The following is a 17,924-nucleotide window of genomic DNA, read 5'->3' on the forward strand; positions in this document are numbered from 1 at the left end:
TGCGGGCAGGTAACCGGGTAGGTGGGCAGACAGTCAGGCAGGCCCACGTGGTTGGGGTCGACTACAGGCCTGTGAACCACAGAGACTGGTTTCTCTCCTTTTATCTGTCGGAGCGTTTCACCGATGCTGTCAGGATGTAAAGAGAATTGAAACAATAAGACAGAAGTAGAATGAAAGGCCTCCCCTGGCTTTAGCGTGAGCATGCTCCCCCCCTCCCTGCAACACCCCCCCCCCAACGTGCTCTGAGATGTGCTCCGATGGCTGAGCCTCCCTGTCTCCTACTCTGAGGTCAGATGTTTAAGGCTTCATAAGTTCATCTGTTCGGCCTGATTCATCTCAGGAGTTCAGTCCTCCTCTCAGGTGAAGGCTTAAGGTTCTCCCTGCGTCTGAAGAGACCAACCAATGGTTCCTCTTTTGGTTTCTTCCAGGGATGGGCAAGGAGGTGGAGAACCTGCTGACGGAGAACAAACAGCTGCTGGAGACCAAGTGAGAGAGAGAGGGAGGGAGGGGGGGAGAGAGAGAGAGAGAGAGAGGGAGGGGGAGAGAGAGGGGGAAAGAGAGAGAGAGAGGGAGAGAGACGGAGAGGGAGAGAGAGACAGAGATAGGGAGGGAGAGAGAGACAGAGAGAGGGAGAGAAAGAGAGGGCAGGAGGGAGAGAGAGAAAGAGAGAGAGGGAGTGATAGGGGGAGAGACATTGAGAGGGAGAGATTCTGAGAAAGAGCCATAGAGAGTCTGAGGGAGAGAGAGACAGTGAGAGGGAGAGAGAGAGCCCAGCGATCCCTCTGTCTCTCCAACACGTGTCTGATGAGGCTGTGTGTCTCCGCTCAGGAACGCTCTGAACATCGTGTCCAACGACCTCATCGCCAAGGTGGACGAGCTGTCGGGCGAGCAGGCGTCGCTGAGGGAGGAGCTGGAGGCCGTCCGGCTGGCCCGCAGCAAGCTGGACGCCCGCGTCAAGGAGCTGGAGGAGGAGCTCAAGAGGTCAGGGGTCAGAGCCTTCGGGTCGGGGGTCAGGTCAGCTCGGGTGCTGATGGGCTGGAGAGTGGTTCAGCCCGTCGCCCGCTCTCCTGTAGCTCTTTATCGCTCCCAGACGGGTCGAAGTACGTTCGTACGCACGCTGTACGTACGCACGCTGCAGTCGGAACGCTCCAACGACCCACGTGTATAATAAAACATATATACTATAGCGTACTATATAATAATGCATAAATATGATGTTATATAATAGCTATCTTACTATAGCAGCTCTCTATCACGTTCACATCAGCATTCAGGGCGTTTAGCACAATACAATAAGTCCATTAGTCTGAGCAACAGAAACAACACTATATCTCTGTGGGTACAGTGAGGATGTTCATAGAACCAAGCCGTGCTCTGACCATCACTAGGTTAACCCGTTCCCCGTAGACAACACAGACAGCTAGGATAACATGCTACACACATGCTATGTTGTATTTTTAAGTGCCAGGACATACAACATACAATAAGCGTGTAAGAGGGGTGCGTGTGTGTCGGTGCGTGTGTGTTGATGATGTGTGTTGGTGCGTGTGTGTCGGTGCGTGTGTGTTGATGATGTGTGTCGGTGCGTGTGTGTCGGTGCGTGTGTGTCGGTGAGTGTGTGTTGATTATGTGTGTCGGTGCGTGTGTGTCGGTGAGTGTGTGTCGGTGGGTGTGTGTCGGTGCGTGTGTGTTGATGATGTGTGTCGTGCGTGTGTGTCGGTGAGTGTGTGTTGATGATGTGTGTCGGTGCTCGTGTGTCGGTGAGTGTGTGTCGGTGCGTGTGTGTTGATGATGTGTGTTGGTGCGTGTGTGTCGGTGAGTGTGTGTTGATGATGTGTGTCGGTGCGTGGTAACGAGGGACTGAAGGTTTTCTTGGGCCCTCCACAGGCTGAGGGCCGAGGCTCTTGGGGCCTCCCAGGAGGGCAAGGACGAGGTCGGAGACGACGTGAGTACCCCCCCGACCGGAGGACCCACCCCCCTGGTCTCCCCAGACCAGACCTACATTAATGAATAACACTGATGAAGAATTATGCATTATCTGAAGTAACAACCCCTAAAAAGACACAGTGATGCATGTCGCTCACGTCCTTAATTACTCAACAACAGTCAACCAAAGTGTAGCGGGACGACGTCAGCAGAGGAAGGACATCTTGTCTTTTCAAAGTAAAAGCGGTGTCTCAGTGTTCTATTCATAATAGCGTGACCGGACCCCGCGCTGCGCTAGGAGACGAGAGGGGGAGGGGGGCCGCACACACGGACCCTCATGACCCCCTGTCCCCCCCCCCCCCCCCAGTACTCGTCCCCCATGCAGGACGGGGACGTGTCGATGACCCAGCGGCGGCGCTTCACGCGGGTGGAGATGGCCCGAGTGCTGATGGAGCGCAACCAGTACAAGGAGAGACTGATGGAGCTGCAGGAAGCCGTCCGCTGGACCGAGATGATCAGGTGACCGGGGGGAGGGGCCGAAGGGGGAGGGGCCGAAGGGGGAGGAGCCTGGGGGCAGGACTGGAAGGGGCGGGGCCAGAACGGGCGGGGCCACCTTCCAGAGCCGACTGGGTGACGGTAGCAGAGAGGAGATGCTTGTTGATCCTCCAAACATAATAAACCAGCATTCAGCTCATAAGAACAATATTAACTAGGAAAAGTGTTTTTTATTCATTGTTGTAGTGCTGATGGTCTCAGTGCAGGTTTGGCTCTTTACACTGTGCTGTTCAGGGTATGAAGGAGGTTGGCTTGTTTAATCAATCCTCTGGCTCATGCTGGACGGGGTTTAGTGGTGACCAGGAGGTCTCTGGTCCTGGAGGGGGTCTTGGTGGGACCCCAGTGGAGGTCTGATCTTCAGTGGTGACCCAGGAGGTCTCTGGTCCTGGAGGGGGTCTTGGTGGGGCCCCAGTGGTGGTCTGATCCTCAGTGGTGACCAGGAGGTCTCTCTTCACAGGGCCTCCCGGGAGAGTCCGGCCATCCAGGAGAAGAAGAAGTCCACCATCTGGCAATTGTGAGTTTTCATCTTTTTGATCCAAAGCCAAAATACACGTCTGACAAATAATAATACACCAATACGTTGTTTCTCTCTCTCTCTCTCTCTCTCTCTCTCTCCACAGCTTCGCCCGTCTGTTCAGCACCTCGTCCAGCCCCCCCCCTGTGAAGCGGCCATACTACAGCGTCAACATCCACTACAAGTCTCCGTCGCCGGCTGGCTTCCCCCAGCGCCGTAGCCACACCATGTGCCAGATCTCCACCTCCAACCGCACCCTGGAGTTCTTCCCCGAAGAGTGAGCCAGCTGCCACGCCCCCTCCTGGCTGGCCCTCCCCTCTCCTAGCTACCACGCCCCTTTCCTATCTGCCACGCCCCTTTCCTATCTGCCACGCCCCTTCCTAGCTGCCGCGCCCCTTCCTAGCTGCCACGCCCCTTCCTAGCTGCCACGCCCCTTCCTAGCTGCCGCGCCCCTTCCTATCTACCACGCCCCTTCCTATCTGCCACGCCCCTTCCTATCTGCCGCGCCTCTTTCCTATCTGCCGCGCCTCTTTGCTAGCTGCCACGCCCTTCCTAGCTGCCACGCCCCTTCCTAGCTGCCACGCCCCTTCCTAGCTGCCACGCCCCCTCCTAGTGGTCTCAGCACCAGAGGGTTTCCCCGTCAAAGGCCTTGAATCATCTACTTTCCCGTCAAAATTCTGGCAAAGTTGCACCTTTTATGTAAACATTGGACCGAATCGGACGGATGGGGTCAACCGGCCATGGCTGATGCCTGAGTGTGTTTTCCCACCTCGTGCGTGTGAGGCAGGACTTCGGGCGCATGCAGAAGTATCTTCCTGTGTTGGAAAATAGCCAGGAGTGAAGTTCCCCTTTAAGATTCCTACCGCTCCTCGGTTCGGTGATGGGTCCCGTACAGTAGCTCTGAAGGCACGGCCGCTTAATCCAACAGGAAATGACTCATCTTTGGAGTCTGAGCGAGTCACAAACACGCACACACACACACGTACCATACACACACCCTCACACACACGTGTCCGCCTCCACATCTGTGCACACTATCACCAGACACGCTAACACAACACATGCAAACAACAACAAACCAAAACACCAGACCGATGACCGGTGAATCTACATGAGTCTGCTTCAGCTAGGACAGGTTAGGCAGAGGCCTTCTAGCCCCGGTCAGCATTAACCCTTCACCCCCCCGCCCCCTGCTCCCTGAGGCTCGCTGCTCCAGCTCAGGCCGCCCCTCCGGCTGCTGTCGGACCTCCTTCACATCTCCCAACAATGGCCGCTGCCCTGCTTTAAGCTCTCCTGCTCTCCTCCTCTCTCTCTCTCTCTCTTAGTCCTCTATAGTCTCTCTCTCTCTCTCTCTCTCTTAGTCCTCTATAGTCTCTCTCTCTCTCTCTCTCTCTCTCTCTCTCTCTCTCTTAGTCCTCTATAGTCTCTCTCTCTCTCTCTCTTAGTCCTCTATAGTCTCTCTCTCTCTCTCTCTCTTAGTCCTCTATAGTCTCTCTCTCTCTCTCTCTCTCTTAGTCCTCTATAGTCTCTCTCTCTCTCTCTCTCTTAGTCCTCTATAGTCTATCTCTCTCTCTCTCTCTTAGTCCTCTATAGTCTCTCTCTCTCTCTCTTAGTCCTCTATAGTCTCTCTCTCTCTCTCTCTCTTAGTCCTCTATAGTCTCTCTCTCTCTCTCTCTTAGTCTCTCTCTCTCTCTCTCTCTTAGTCCTCTATAGTCTCTCTCTCTCTCTCTCTCTCTCAGTCCTCTATAGTCTCTCTCTCTCTCTCTCTTAGTCCTCTATAGTCTCTCTCTCTCTCTCTCTCTTAGTCCTCTATAGTCTCTCTCTCTCTCTCTCTCTCTTAGTCCTCTATAGTCTCTCTCTCTCTCTCTCTCTTAGTCCTCTATAGTCTATCTCTCTCTCTCTCTCTTAGTCCTCTATAGTCTCTCTCTCTCTCTCTTAGTCCTCTATAGTCTCTCTCTCTCTCTCTTAGTCCTCTATAGTCTCTCTCTCTGCTGCTTGCTGGATAGGCTGCTAACGCTTGGCTTGTCCCTTCCGCCCTCCTCCTCTTTCGCTCGCCCTCCTCCACTGCGTCCTCTCTCCTACTCCTCTCTCCCCTCCTCTCTCTCCTCTCTCTCTCCTCCTCTCTCTCTCTCCCCCTCCTCCTCTCTCTCTCCTCCTCCTCCCCCTTCTCCTCCTCCTCCCCCTCCCTCCTCTCTCTCCTCCTCCTCCCCCTCCCTCCTCCTTCTCCTCCTCCTCCTCTCTCTCTCTCTCCTCCTCCTCTCTCTCTCCTCCTCCTCTCTCCTCCTCCTCCTCTCTCTCCTCCTCCTCTCTCTCCTCCTCTCTCTCTCCTCCTCCTTCTCCTCCTCCTCCCCCTCCCTCCTCTCTCTCCTCCTCCTCCCCCTCCCTCCTCCTTCTCCTCCTCCTCCTCTCTCTCTCTCTCCTCCTCCTCCCTCTCTCCTCCTCCTCCTCTCTCTCTCCTCCTCTCTCTCTCCTCCTCCTCGCTCTCCTCCTCTCTCTCCTCCTCCTCCTCCTCCTCTCTCTCTCTCCTCCTCCTCTCTCTCTCTCCTCCTCCTCCTCCTCTCTCTCTCTCTCTCTCCTCCTCCTCTCTCTCCTCCTCTCTCTCTCTCCTCCTCTCTCTCTCTCCTCCTCCACCTCCTCTCTCTCTCCTCCTCTCTCTCCTCCTCTCTCTCTCCTCCTCCTCCTCCTCCTCTCTCTCTCCTCCTCCTCCTCTCTCTCCTGCAGGCTGGCCAGTAACGGTGTTGCGTCTCTCCTCAGCGACTCGGCGCTGTCGGCTCGGCGGGAGCAGCGGCGGGAGCAGTACCGGCAGGTCAGGGAGCACATGAGGAGGGATGACGGCATCATGCAGGCCTGTGGCTGGAGCGTCCCCTCCCGCCTCAAACAGGTACACCTCCACCTCCACCCACCACCTCCTCCCTTACCACCAGCTCTATTACCACTACCTCCACCCAACACCTCCTCAACCACCCAGCACCTCCCCTACTCCAGCACCTCCACCGCCGTTATTTCATCAGTAACGGAGTAATCTAACTAATTACTGTTTCCGTCGTTACAACGCCGTTACCGTTGCTGTACGTTAAATGCGGTGCGTTACTATGAATTGATTGAATAAACTGAGTAATCCGAACGCACCCCCGGCTCCAAACACAAACCGCTAGTGAGGAGACCGGGCGGGTCAACAACGAGATAAGAGGTTATGATTGGCTAAGGCAGAGTCATGTTTCATGGTAGCCAATCGGAGCCGGTTGTTTTTACACACAAGCCAGGACACGCGCGCCACACACACACACGCACGCACACACCAAACAGATTCGATGAAGCAGCAGAAATGGCGAGTCCGGAGCAATCCGATGAAAAGTTGTCATTTTCCGTAGTATTCGGCAGATGTTCCACAGCCTTTGCAACCAATCTAATTAAAATTCAGTTGGAAGAATATCAGGGCCTTGAATGGGCAGTTCAACCATTTAACACATTAAGGCCGAGCGGAAACTGCTCAGAAAAAGCCAAATTCTTTGACATATAGCAACTTTCTTTTTTTACAGTAACGCAAATAGTTACTTTCCCTGGTAACTAGTTACTTTTATTATTGAGTAGTTCAGTTACTAACTCAGTTACTTTTTGGAACAAGTAGTGAGTAACTATAACTGATTACTTTTTTAAAGTAACGTTCTCAACACTGCACCTCCCCCACCTCCTCCTCCACCTCCTCCTCCACCTCCACCTCTACCACCCCCACTTCCACCTCCTCCTCCACCCTCAACACCACCTCTACCTCCACCCCCAACACCACCCCCTCCTCCACCTCCTCTACCTCCACTACCTCCTCCACCTCGCCCACCTCCTCCACCTCCACCTCTACCTCCTCCTCCTCCACCCCAACACCACCTCCTCCTCCACCCCCAACACCACCTCCTCCTCCAACTCCACCTCCACCTCTACCTCTACCTCCTCCATCACCTCCTCCTCCTCCACCCCCAACACCACCTCCTCCTCCACCTCCTCCTCCTCCACCTCCTCCACCTCCCCGGCTCTAACCTCTGTTCTCCCCCAGCCCCTCCCTCAGATTGAGAGTGCCCCGGCCGGACCGCTGAAGACCCAACAGGTGAGTGACTCCAAGTCCCAGCATGCACCTCTCTCACCGACCACCAGACAGTGGGCCGTTGAGAGAGTTTAATTAATTTAGATCGATTGTTGGAACACAAGAATGCTCACCAGCACACATTACAGACTCCAACACCAACACACGCTCACACTCACACACAGAAACACAAACACACACACACACACACACGCACAGTTCAGATCTTCTGTTGAATTTCCCCTTGTAGAGGAACTCCTTCTTTGGGAGTATTTGTTGTGTCTCATTCAGTAGCATCGTAACTCCATATGTCTCATAGTTAAAGATTCAAACCTTGATGTAACCTTTGACCTTGTTGTGACCTATTTCATTTCCTTCAGCCAACCAATGAGAAAGAAGACAACCGAATGAAGAATGTGCCTGTTCCTGTGTACTGTCGCCCCCTGGTGGAGAAGGACCCCAACAGAAAGGTACGGCACACCTGTTCATTTGACTAATCACCTGTTAATGAGACGAATCACCTGTTAGTGAGACTAATCACCTGTTAATGAGACGAATCACCTGTTAGTGAGACTGCACACCTGTCAATGAGACTGCACACCTGTTAATGAGACGAATCACCTGTTAGTGAGACTAATCACCTGTTAATGAGACGAATCACCTGTTAGTGAGACTGCACACCTGTCAATGAGACTGCACACCTGTTAATGAGGCTGCACACCTGTTAATGAGACTGCACATCTGTTAATGAGACTACACAATTGTTAATGAGACTGCACATCTGTTAATGAGACTACACACATGTTAACGAGACGAATCACCTGTTAATGAGGTGAATCACCTGTTGATGAGACTAATCACCTGTTAATGAGAAACACACTTGTTAATGTAACTCATCACCTGTTAATGAGACTAATCACCTGTTAAGTAGACGACACACCGTTTAATGAGACTTATCCCATGTGAATGAGACCTTACACATGTTAATGAGGCTATCACCTGTTAATGAGACGATCACCTTTTAATGAGACTTATTTCCTGTTAACGAGACTGCACACCTGTTAACGAGACTGCACACCTGTTAACGAGACTACACACCTGTTAATGAGACGTTTATGTGTGTGTGTCTGTCTGTATGTGTGTGAGCGTGCCTCTGTGCGTGTGTGTGTGTGTGTATGTGTGTGGGTGCGTTTGTGGGTGCGTTTGTGTGTGTGTGTGTGTGTGCATGCCTCTGTGTGTGTGTGTGTGTGCCTCTGTTTGTGTGTGTGTGCGTGCCTCTCTGTGTGTGCCTGTGTGTGTGTGTGTGTATGTGTGTGTGTGTGTGTGTGTGTGTGCGTGCCTCTCTGTGTGTGCCTGTGTGTGTGTGTGTGTGTGTGTATGTGTGTGTGTGTGTGCCTCTGTGTGTAGCTGTGGTGTGCGGCGGGCGTGGACCTGACCGGCTGGACGGTGGGCAGTCAGGACGCGCTGGCGCTGAAGGGGGGCGGAGCCGACCCCCTGACCTCTGAGGGCGGCGGGAGCAGCCACAGCTCCCCGGAGAAGAGGAAGGTGAGGACCTGTCTCACCCTCTCTCTCTCTCCCTCTGTCTCTCTGTCCCTCGGTCTCTCTGTCTCTCTCTCTCTCTCTCCCTCTGCCTCTCTCTCCCTCTCTCTTTCTGTCTCTCTGTCTTTCTCCTTCTGTCTCACCCTCTGTCTCTCTGTCTCTCTCTCTCTCTCTCTGTCTCTCTGTCTCCCTCTGTCTCACCCTCTGTCTTTGTCTCTCTCTCTGTCTATCTGTCTCTCTCTCTATCTCCCTCTGCCTCTCTCTCTCTCTCTCTCTCTCTCCCTCTGTCTCACCCTCTGTCTCTCTGTTTCTGCCTCTCTCTTCCTTTCTCCCTGTCTCTCGCTCTCAATCTTTGTGTGTGTGTGTGGGTGCCTGCGAGCGTGCGTGTATGTGCATGTGTGTTTGTGTGCATGCCTGTGCATGTGTGCGTGTGTGTGTGTGTGTGTGTACCCCCCCTCTGACCCCCTGCCCCCCCCAGTCCAGGGAGCTGCAGGCGGCGGACCCCCTGGGGTCCCGGGTCTGGATCCTGACCAGCACGCACTCGGCCAGCAAGGTGGTGATCATCGACGCCAACCAGCCCGGCTCGCTGGTTGACCAGTTCAACGTGTGCAACGCCCACGTGCTCTGCATCTCCAGTGTGCCAGGTGAGAGGCCCCGCCCCCTGCTCTGAGAGGCCACGCCCACGGCTCTGAGAGGCCACGCCCACGGCTCTGAGAGGCCAGAGAGGTCAGGGGCCAGTGGCTCACATCAGTGTGCTGAAACACTTCAGTCATTGTATGTGTCTGACCTGTCATGTGTGTTTGTGTGTGTGTCTGTGTCTGTTTGTGTGTGTCTGATGGTGTGCGTCTGCGTGCGTCTGCGTGCATGCGTGTGTGTGTGTGTGTGTGTGTGTGTGTGCGTGCGTCTCTGTTTGTGTTTGTCTCTCTGTCTGTGTGTGTGTGTGTGGGTCCACAGCGGCCAGCTCCAGCGACTACCCGGCGGGGGAGATCGTTCTGGAGGCGGGCGACGGGGGCGGGGCTTGCGATGCGGCGAGGGGAGTGGAGGGTATGTTGGCGGGCATCACTCTAGTGGGCTGTGCCACTCACTGCAGCGTGGCCCGCAGCAACTGCTCCTCGCGCACAGACACCCCCATACTAGACAAGGGACAAGGTGAGCACCCCGGCACCCAACACCATGTGGCAGGAGGTCAGGGGGCGGAGTCTGGCCTAGTACCCCCCCCCCCTACCCCCCAGGTACTGTCTGCTGTGAGGCTGTGGCTTCCACCCCTCTCTCTCTCTCTCTCTCTCCGTCTGTCTCTCTCTCTCGCTCTGTCTCACTCCATCTCTCTGTCTCTCTCTCTCTCTCTCTCTCTCTCTCTCTCTCTCTCTATCTCTCTGTCTCTGTCTCTCTCTTTCTCTGTCTCTCTCTCTCTCTCTCTCTCTCTCCGTCTGTCTCTCTCGCTCTGTCTCGCTCCATCTCTCTGTCTCTCTCTCTCTCTCTCTCTCTCTATCTCTCTGTCTCTGTCTCTCTGTCTCTCTCTTTCTCTGTCTCTCTGTCTCTCTCTCTCTCTCTCTCTCTCCCCCCCCCCCCTCCCCCCCTGACAGAGGTGTGATGTAAGGCTAATGAGAGAGTGACCCGGGTTTAGTTGAAGCCTTTCAAACAGACTGAAGCTTTAAATGAATGAATCCTTCTAATAACCGAACAGAGTAACGTAAGAGGAGAACAAAGCTAATGGGGTTAGCATCAGGCACCGGGAGCAGGAAGTCTGATCCGACCCGAGACTGAGACTAAACCTGAGGAACCGTCTGAGAGTGGGAGAAGTGTTTCTGAAGACCCTCGAACCAGACCGGGTCCCGGGGGTAGGGTCTACATCCGGGCATAGACCCCTCAGACAGACCTGGGGTCTCATTTATAAAACTGTGCGTGGGATCGTTGCTAAAAGTGTACGCACACACAAAAGCCAAGTTTTGCGGGCGCCATAAAATATTCAGACTTCTAAAACCCTGCGTACGCACACCTCTAAGCAATCTTTGCTTTATAGATCACAGAGCGCCTTCAAGTGTGCACAGCTGAACCAGCTTCACGCTCCGCCCTGTACACGCCCCTTTTTAACCATAAATGGTCAATGCAAACTACCTCATGAATGCGATCTGCATATAAAACAGACTCAGATGCAAGTATTATGTCTTGTCGGGAAACAATGGCAGAAGGACTGAGAAAAGCAAAAGAGCGAAATTTCACGGAGGTTGAAGTGGAGACACTTGTGGGTGAGATAGAGGCCCGAAAAGTAGTTTTGTTCGGCGGTCACAGGATTGGGATCACTGACAACAAAAAGCAGAGTGAGTGGCAACATGCTGCTGCAGCAGTGAACTCTGGCACGGAGCGCCCAGTCCCAGAATTAAAAAAGAAGTGGTCCGACATAAAGGGACATATTTTTACGCACGGGGCTCACCGCTGTAGGGTTACGGTAATAAGACTGACCGAGAACACCTTGGATAATCAGTTTGTAATCACCCACGTAAAATGTTCTTGAACATAACCCCTTTTTAATGCCTGATTTGTCATGAAAAGCATCAAGAGGAACGGACAATAATATAACGGTTGTGATGAGGAGTATGTGGCTTGATTTTCCACACTTGGGATTTAATTGACATTTGATTACGTGTTTATTATGTTATTGACACATGTTGGACAGATGCTTTATTCCATGCAGTCGCGCCGTCAGTGGACAGTATGGAGTGACGGGATTAAATATAGAGAATTTTGATTTTGAATTTTCATTTTGATTCTAAGGAGATGTTTCTGGAGTTATAACTGAGAAATAACGCAGTTGACTTAGATTATTCTGATTACATCGATTTAACGCATGATACGGGTTGAAATTAAACTTATTTAGGGCGATGATAAAACATAATCGTTCTTCTCACTCTACATTTCTTCCGTCTGTGAAGAAGAAGACCACCACACCGTCTGTGTCGCCGATTCTCCTTTTCCTCCAAACCGTGCGCAGCATGGGTCAGAGTCTGCTTAGGGCTGCGCACATTCTCCCGGCAGGTTAGTTTTTTATAGATCACAACCTTGGCGTGGAACGTCCCGTGCGCCACTTTCAGCCCCGCTCTGTGCGTACGCAGCGGTTATAAATGAGACCCCTGGTCTGGGTGAGGGGTCTGTGACCCGGTCTGGTACCTGGTCTGGTTCGGGGGTCTTTAGACCGGATGTAGACCCTACCCCCGGGACTGGCTGGGACCCGGTCTGAGTGAGGGTCTGAGTGAGGGTCTGAGTGAGGGTCCGGTCTGAGCGCGTCAGGGAGAGTCGTAGCCCACCGCCCACTCAGGGTTTAGCAGAGTGACCTCTGACCCCTGTGCCCCCCAGCGCCCACCGCCCCTGTCGCCAACGGGAAGCTGCACCCGCCCCCGGCGGCCTCGGCCGAGGAGGCGCTGGAGGCCACCGAGGTCCCGGAGCCCCCCCCCAGCCTGGAGGCCCGGCCCGGGCCCCTAGGGCCCTTCACCGAGCACGTCTTCACCGACCCCCCGCCCCGCTTGGGGGACCCCGGCGACCGGTAGGACCCCCCCCACGCTGACAGGGGCCCCCACCACCACTGACAGGGGCCCCACCACCACTGACAGGGGCCCCACCACCACTGACAGGGGCCCCAATCACTGACAGGGGCCCCAATCACTGACAGGGGCCCCACCATCACTGACAGGGGCCCCACCACCACTGACAGGGGCCCCACCACCACTGACAGGGGCCCCATCACCACTGACAGGGGCCCCACCACCACTGACAGGGGCCCCATCACCACTGACAGGGGCCCCCACCACCACTGACAGGGGCCCCAATCACTGACAGGGGCCCCACCACCACTGACAGGGGCCCCACCACCACTGACAGGGGCCCCACCACCACTGACAGGGGCCCCCACCACCACTGACAGGGGCCCCAATCACTGACAGGGGCCCCAATCACTGACAGGGGCCCCCCCACCCAGACACTGATGCCCCCCCCCTCCTAATAATCATTGTTTGACTCTTAAATGTCTTCTTAATGAAATGTCCGTCTGTCAGTCCCTGTACTGACGTCTGTCTCCTGTCCGTCCGTCCTACAGGACGGTCCCGTCCAAAGAAGACCCCTCGGCCCCCCTGGACACCGAGGAGGGGGGGGAGGACGCCAAGAGCTGCACCAGCGTGGCCCCCACCATGTGGCTGGGGGCCCAGAACGGCTGGTAGGTACTAGGTAGACCAGACCGCTGGTAGACCAGTAGGCAGACCAGTAGGTAGACCAGACCGCTGGTAGACCAGTAGGCAGACCAGTAGGTAGACCAGACCGCTGGTAGACCAGTAGGCAGACCAGTAGGTAGACCAGACTGCTGGTAGACCAGTAGGCAGACCAGTAGGTAGACCAGACCGCTGGTAGACCAGTAGGCAGACCAGTAGGTAGACCAGACTGCTGGTAGACCAGTAGGCAGAACAGTAGGTAGACCAGACCGCTGGTAGACCAGTAGGCAGACCAGTAGGCAGACCAGTAGGTAGACCAGACTGCTGGTAGACCAGTAGGCAGACCAGCAGGTAGACCAGACTGCTGGTAGACCAGTAGGCAGACCAGTAGGTAGACCAGACCGCTGGTAGACCAGTAGGCAGACCAGTAGGTAGACCAGACCGCTGGTAGACCAGTAGGCAGACCAGTTCAACTGGTGTGTGGCCCAGTGGCCCCTTGGAGATCCAGTGATCGGGGAACTGCTGAAACAATGAAACCATATTTATGAAACCAGTTCTCTGACTTAACATGATGTCAGTGTTGAACGCTGTCTCAGAGTCTATCCATGAGCCTCAGCCCAAACAGGAATACAGTTAGTGACCCCCACGTCCACCTCTGACCTCTGACCTCTAACCCCTGACCCCTCTGCTGGCTCTATGTCCACTCTGTAACCTCTGACCTCTAATATCTGACCTGTGACCTCTAACCTTTGACCCCTGACCTCTGCAGGCTCTATGTCCACTCCGCGGTTGGTAACTGGAAGAAGTGTCTCCACTCCATCAAACTCAAGGACTCAGTGCTGAGCTTGGTGTAAGTACACTGTGTGTGTCTGTGTGCGCGTGTGTCTGTGTGTTTGTGCGTTACAGGTTCGTTAACACGTCGTGTCTCTTTCAGGCACGTGAAGGGGCGTGTCCTGGTGGCCCTCGCCGACGGGACCCTCGCCATCTTCCACCGCGCTGAGGGTACACGCTGCTCTCAACACAAACTCGCTTATTGTTGTTGTACTGATGAATACACGTCGGCTCCTCTCTGCGGTCAGGAGGGCAACCGAAGAGTCAAATCCTCGGTTATTCTCCTTAAAACCATCCGGGCGTTGTGTGGACAGTATTCCCTGTAGGTGTACTGGCTCTTTAAACGTGAGTAGGTAGTGATCTAAACTGATCTCTGACCGGCCCCCCAAGACGGGCAGTGGGACCCTAGCCCCCTCCCTGTTCCTCACCCCTGTGTCCCCCCCCAAGACGGGCAGTGGGACCCTAGCCCCCTCCCTGTTCCTCACCCCTGTGTCCCCCCCCCAGACGGGCAGTGGGACCCTAGCCCCCTCCCTGTTCCTCACCCCTGTGTCTCCCCCCCAGACGGGCAGTGGGACCTCTCCAACTACCACCTGATGGACCTGGGCCGGCCGCACCATTCCATCCGCTGTATGGCCGTGGTCCACGACAAGGTGTGGTGCGGCTACAAGAACAAGATCCACGTCATCCAGCCCAAGAGCATGCAGATAGAGGTGAGGGCCTGTCTGTCTGTCTGTCTGTGTGTCTGTCTGTCTGCCTGTCTGTCTGCTGTCTGGGGCCAGAGAACGGATTCTGTCTTGGTCCAGGGTGGACCGCTGTCTGTCTGTCTGTCTGTCTGTCTGTCTGTCTGTGTGTCTGCCTGTCTGTCTGTGTGTCTGTCTGTCTGGGTCCTGGTGGACCGCTGTCTGTCTGTCTGTCTGTCTGTCTGTCTGTCTGTCTGTCTGTCTGTCTGACCTCGGCCTCCTGGCCTCTAGGGGCCTCAGTCTGAGACAGGAGCAGGCTCCTGGTGCGGCTCCTCTCTCAGACCCTGAGGAGGCTCACACTGAGCCTGTTGTCAGAGCAGCAGTAGGTTATTTACGGACAGCGCTCGTGACTCCGTATGTTCTCACTCTCCCCCCGGAGACAAAGAGCCTGTTGTTGGTTTCCTTGTGAACCGCGCTGTAAACATGACCTCAGTGTGGGGCGTGTCCGTCGGGGAAAACAGGCTCAGTGATGTTTCATCATCTCAGCATCGTTATCCATGTACACTTTGGGTCTCAAAGGCCCAATAAGTTGGGTGTCTGGGGGTGAAAATAGAAAAAATGCTTACTTATAATTATTGAATAATTCAGTTATGATTAAAACCAAAAAAGGGTTTTACGCTGCATTCCGTGTAGCTTGGATGAGACGCCTTAAAGGTTCCCCCCCCCCCCTGCAGAAGTCGTTCGACGCCCACCCCCGCCGGGAGAGCCAGGTGCGGCAGCTGGCCTGGATCGGGGACGGGGTCTGGGTCTCCATCCGGCTGGACTCCACGCTGCGGCTGTACCACGCGCTCACACACCAGCACCTCCAGGACGTGGACATAGAGCCCTACGTCAGCAAGATGCTGGGTGAGACCCCCCCCCCCGTGGGGACCCCCGTTTAGTTTGTCCTTCCTGTTGAACATGGGGACATGAGGTTGTGATGCTAGGTTTGCGTTAGCCTAGCCGTATCTCACACTATGACAGCAGGACGTTGTGATGCTAGGGTAGCGTTAGCCTAGCCGTGTCTCACTGCCCTCCTCCTCCTCCTCCTCCTCCTCCTCCTCCTTCTCCTCCTCAGGCACCGGCAAGCTGGGCTTCTCCTTCGTGCGCATCACAGCGCTCCTGATTGGAGGGAACCGGCTGTGGGTGGGGACGGGGAATGGCGTGGTCATCTCCATCCCGCTCACTGAGAGTAAGTCTGAGCCTTCAACCAACCACGGTTCCTTCATTAGACCCCCCCACTGCCCCTGTTACCCCCCCCAGCCTTGTCATCCTTACCACCCCCCCCCCCCCTCGATTTACCACCTTGATATCCTGATCATCCTCCTAGTGACTGTTCTTATTCTCCTCTGCTCTGTCTCTCTCCTCCTCCTCCTCCTCCTCCTCCTCCTCCTCTTTTTCCTCCTCCTCCTCCACCTCCTCCTCCCCTCTTCCTCCTCCTCCACCACCACTACCTCCTCCTCCTCCTCCTCCTCCTCCTTCTCCTCCTCTTCCTCCACCTCCTCCTCCTCCTCTTCCTCCTCTTCCTCCTCTTCCTCCACCTCCTCCTCCTCCTCCCTCCTCCTCCTCCTCCTCCCTCCTCCTCCTCTAGCTGTAGTCCTCCACCGGGGACAGCTGCTGGGTCTGAGGGGTAAGTGAGAGCGCTAATGCTAACGCTAACGGCTACACTGGATGCTGCTGCCCCCTGCTGGTCAGAGGCAGGTGCTCCGGCCTGCAGTAGCATGGTTGTGGTGTGTTTGTGGTGTGTGTGCTCCTGTGTGTTTTGATGAGGAATGGGTATTGAATAGATATGCTCCGTACCCATCATGTGTCCAGTCGGTCAGGGCAGGGGTGTGTTGTGCTCTGCATGCTGAGACCAGAGCCTCGGCACGATTCACAACGTGGTTTGGGCTTTATCGTCTTTGTTTTGTTTTCATAATGGCATATTTTATTTTACAATCATCTCATGCATCTCGTTGCTGATTCGCCTTTTAATGTTGCATCCGAGAGCGGCTTGCTTCCTGTGTCTTGGTGTGTGATCGGCCAATCAACGGTCTGTCCAATAAGACGCTGCCGTGCTCTCTGACCCCCACCATGTGACCACCCCTCAGCCAATAAGGTGTCGCCGACGTCGTCCGGGGGCGTGATCCACGTGTACGGCGACGACAGCTCGGAGAAGAGCAGTGGAGGCAGCTTCATCCCGTACTGCTCCATGGCGCAGGCACAGCTCTGCTTCCACGGCCACCGCGACGCCGTCAAGTTCTTTGTGTCGGTGCCAGGTGAGTGGAGGACACGCCCCCTAACGCCCCGAGGACACGCCCCCTAATGCCCCGAGGACACGCCCCCTTAATGCCCAGAGGACAAGCCCCCTAACGCCCCGAGACACTGTCTCAGAGAGACACACCCCTCCTCCGCACTTATTGTTTGTTGTACGGCCCTACACCTAAAAATAGTACTTAGTTATGTAGCATCTTATCCTAGCTATCTTATGTTGTATACAGGGAATGGGTTAACCTAGTGATGGTTAGTGGTTCTATGAACATCCTTACTGTAACCACAGAGGTATATGTTGTTTCTCTTTCTTCTGACTTATGTACCAATTGTAAGTCACTGATAAACGCCGTGATGTAAATGCAGAGCTGAAGTTCCCCCCTCCCTGACTCCTGCCCCGGTGTCTTTTCCCTCAGGCAACGTGCTGGCCACCCTGAACGGCAGCGTGCTGGACAGCCCGTCGGAGGGCCAGGGGTCCTCGGCCCCCCCGGAGACGGAGGCCCAGAGCGTGCAGAACGTCCTGGTGCTCAGCGGGGGGGAGGGCTACATCGACTTCCGCATCGGTGAGGACGCACACGCGTGCACGCGCACTCATGCACAAACACGCACACACTAATACCCACACACTCACACAAGCCATCCCAGCACCTAAAACACTGAACACCTGATCGGTGAACACATGAGGTCTGCACTGGGCCACCTGGTGAAGGTGAGCTGGGGTTAAAGAACCTGTGGTTCTACCCTGTGGTTAGAAACCAATGCACAGCCACCATTGAATGTTGTACGTCCTGGCACTTGTACATTGCACTTATTCAAGGTACTTAATTGTGTAGCATCTACAGTAGCTGCTATCATTGCTTTACACGGGGAATGGGTTAGCCTAGCGATTGTAATACTTGCACTTGGTTCTATGAGCGTCTTCACTGTACCGACAGCGATATATTGTTTCACTTCTTATGACAAATGTACTTATTGTAACAAATGCACTTGTGCAAATGGTTCTCTGTGTAACGTGTGGCACTAACGTGTGGCTCTAATGTGTGGCTCTAACGTGTGGTTCTAACGTGTGGCTCTAAAGTGTGGTTCTAACATGTGGTTCTAACGTGTGGTTCTACTGTCTGGTTCTAACATGTGGTTCTACCGTCTGGTTCTACCGTCTGGTTCTAACATGTGGTTCTACCGTGTGGTTCTAACGTGTGGTTCTAACGTGTGTTTCTAACGTGTGGTTCTACCGTGTGGTTCTACCATGTGGTTCTAACTTGTGGTTCTAATTTAGAACCACACGTTAGAACCACACATTAGAACTTCTAATGTGTGGT

General features: G+C 54.6%; 1 protein-coding gene across 1 annotated transcript in view; it reads left to right on the forward strand.

The window, feature by feature from the left end:
* Positions 1 to 17,924, forward strand: part of mapk8ip3 (mitogen-activated protein kinase 8 interacting protein 3) — a 34,878-nt gene that overhangs the window by 15,632 nt on the left and 1,322 nt on the right. Inside the window, exons 10-31 of the mRNA XM_079746618.1 lie at positions 429 to 486; positions 829 to 981; positions 1,888 to 1,945; positions 2,294 to 2,445; positions 2,939 to 2,995; positions 3,102 to 3,272; positions 5,750 to 5,876; positions 7,044 to 7,094; positions 7,451 to 7,540; positions 8,478 to 8,615; positions 9,088 to 9,253; positions 9,564 to 9,758; positions 11,961 to 12,147; positions 12,697 to 12,813; positions 13,575 to 13,655; positions 13,740 to 13,807; positions 14,198 to 14,346; positions 15,051 to 15,222; positions 15,434 to 15,547; positions 15,947 to 15,985; positions 16,446 to 16,613; positions 17,022 to 17,168. Of these exons, the coding sequence (XP_079602744.1) occupies positions 429 to 486; positions 829 to 981; positions 1,888 to 1,945; positions 2,294 to 2,445; positions 2,939 to 2,995; positions 3,102 to 3,272; positions 5,750 to 5,876; positions 7,044 to 7,094; positions 7,451 to 7,540; positions 8,478 to 8,615; positions 9,088 to 9,253; positions 9,564 to 9,758; positions 11,961 to 12,147; positions 12,697 to 12,813; positions 13,575 to 13,655; positions 13,740 to 13,807; positions 14,198 to 14,346; positions 15,051 to 15,222; positions 15,434 to 15,547; positions 15,947 to 15,985; positions 16,446 to 16,613; positions 17,022 to 17,168 (2,658 nt within the window). The remainder of the gene's footprint in view (positions 1 to 428; positions 487 to 828; positions 982 to 1,887; positions 1,946 to 2,293; positions 2,446 to 2,938; positions 2,996 to 3,101; positions 3,273 to 5,749; positions 5,877 to 7,043; positions 7,095 to 7,450; positions 7,541 to 8,477; positions 8,616 to 9,087; positions 9,254 to 9,563; positions 9,759 to 11,960; positions 12,148 to 12,696; positions 12,814 to 13,574; positions 13,656 to 13,739; positions 13,808 to 14,197; positions 14,347 to 15,050; positions 15,223 to 15,433; positions 15,548 to 15,946; positions 15,986 to 16,445; positions 16,614 to 17,021; positions 17,169 to 17,924) is intronic.

Source organism: Pollachius pollachius (assembly GCF_949987615.1).
Source record: "Pollachius pollachius genome assembly, chromosome: 11".
Classification (NCBI taxonomy): domain Eukaryota; kingdom Metazoa; phylum Chordata; class Actinopteri; order Gadiformes; family Gadidae; genus Pollachius; species Pollachius pollachius.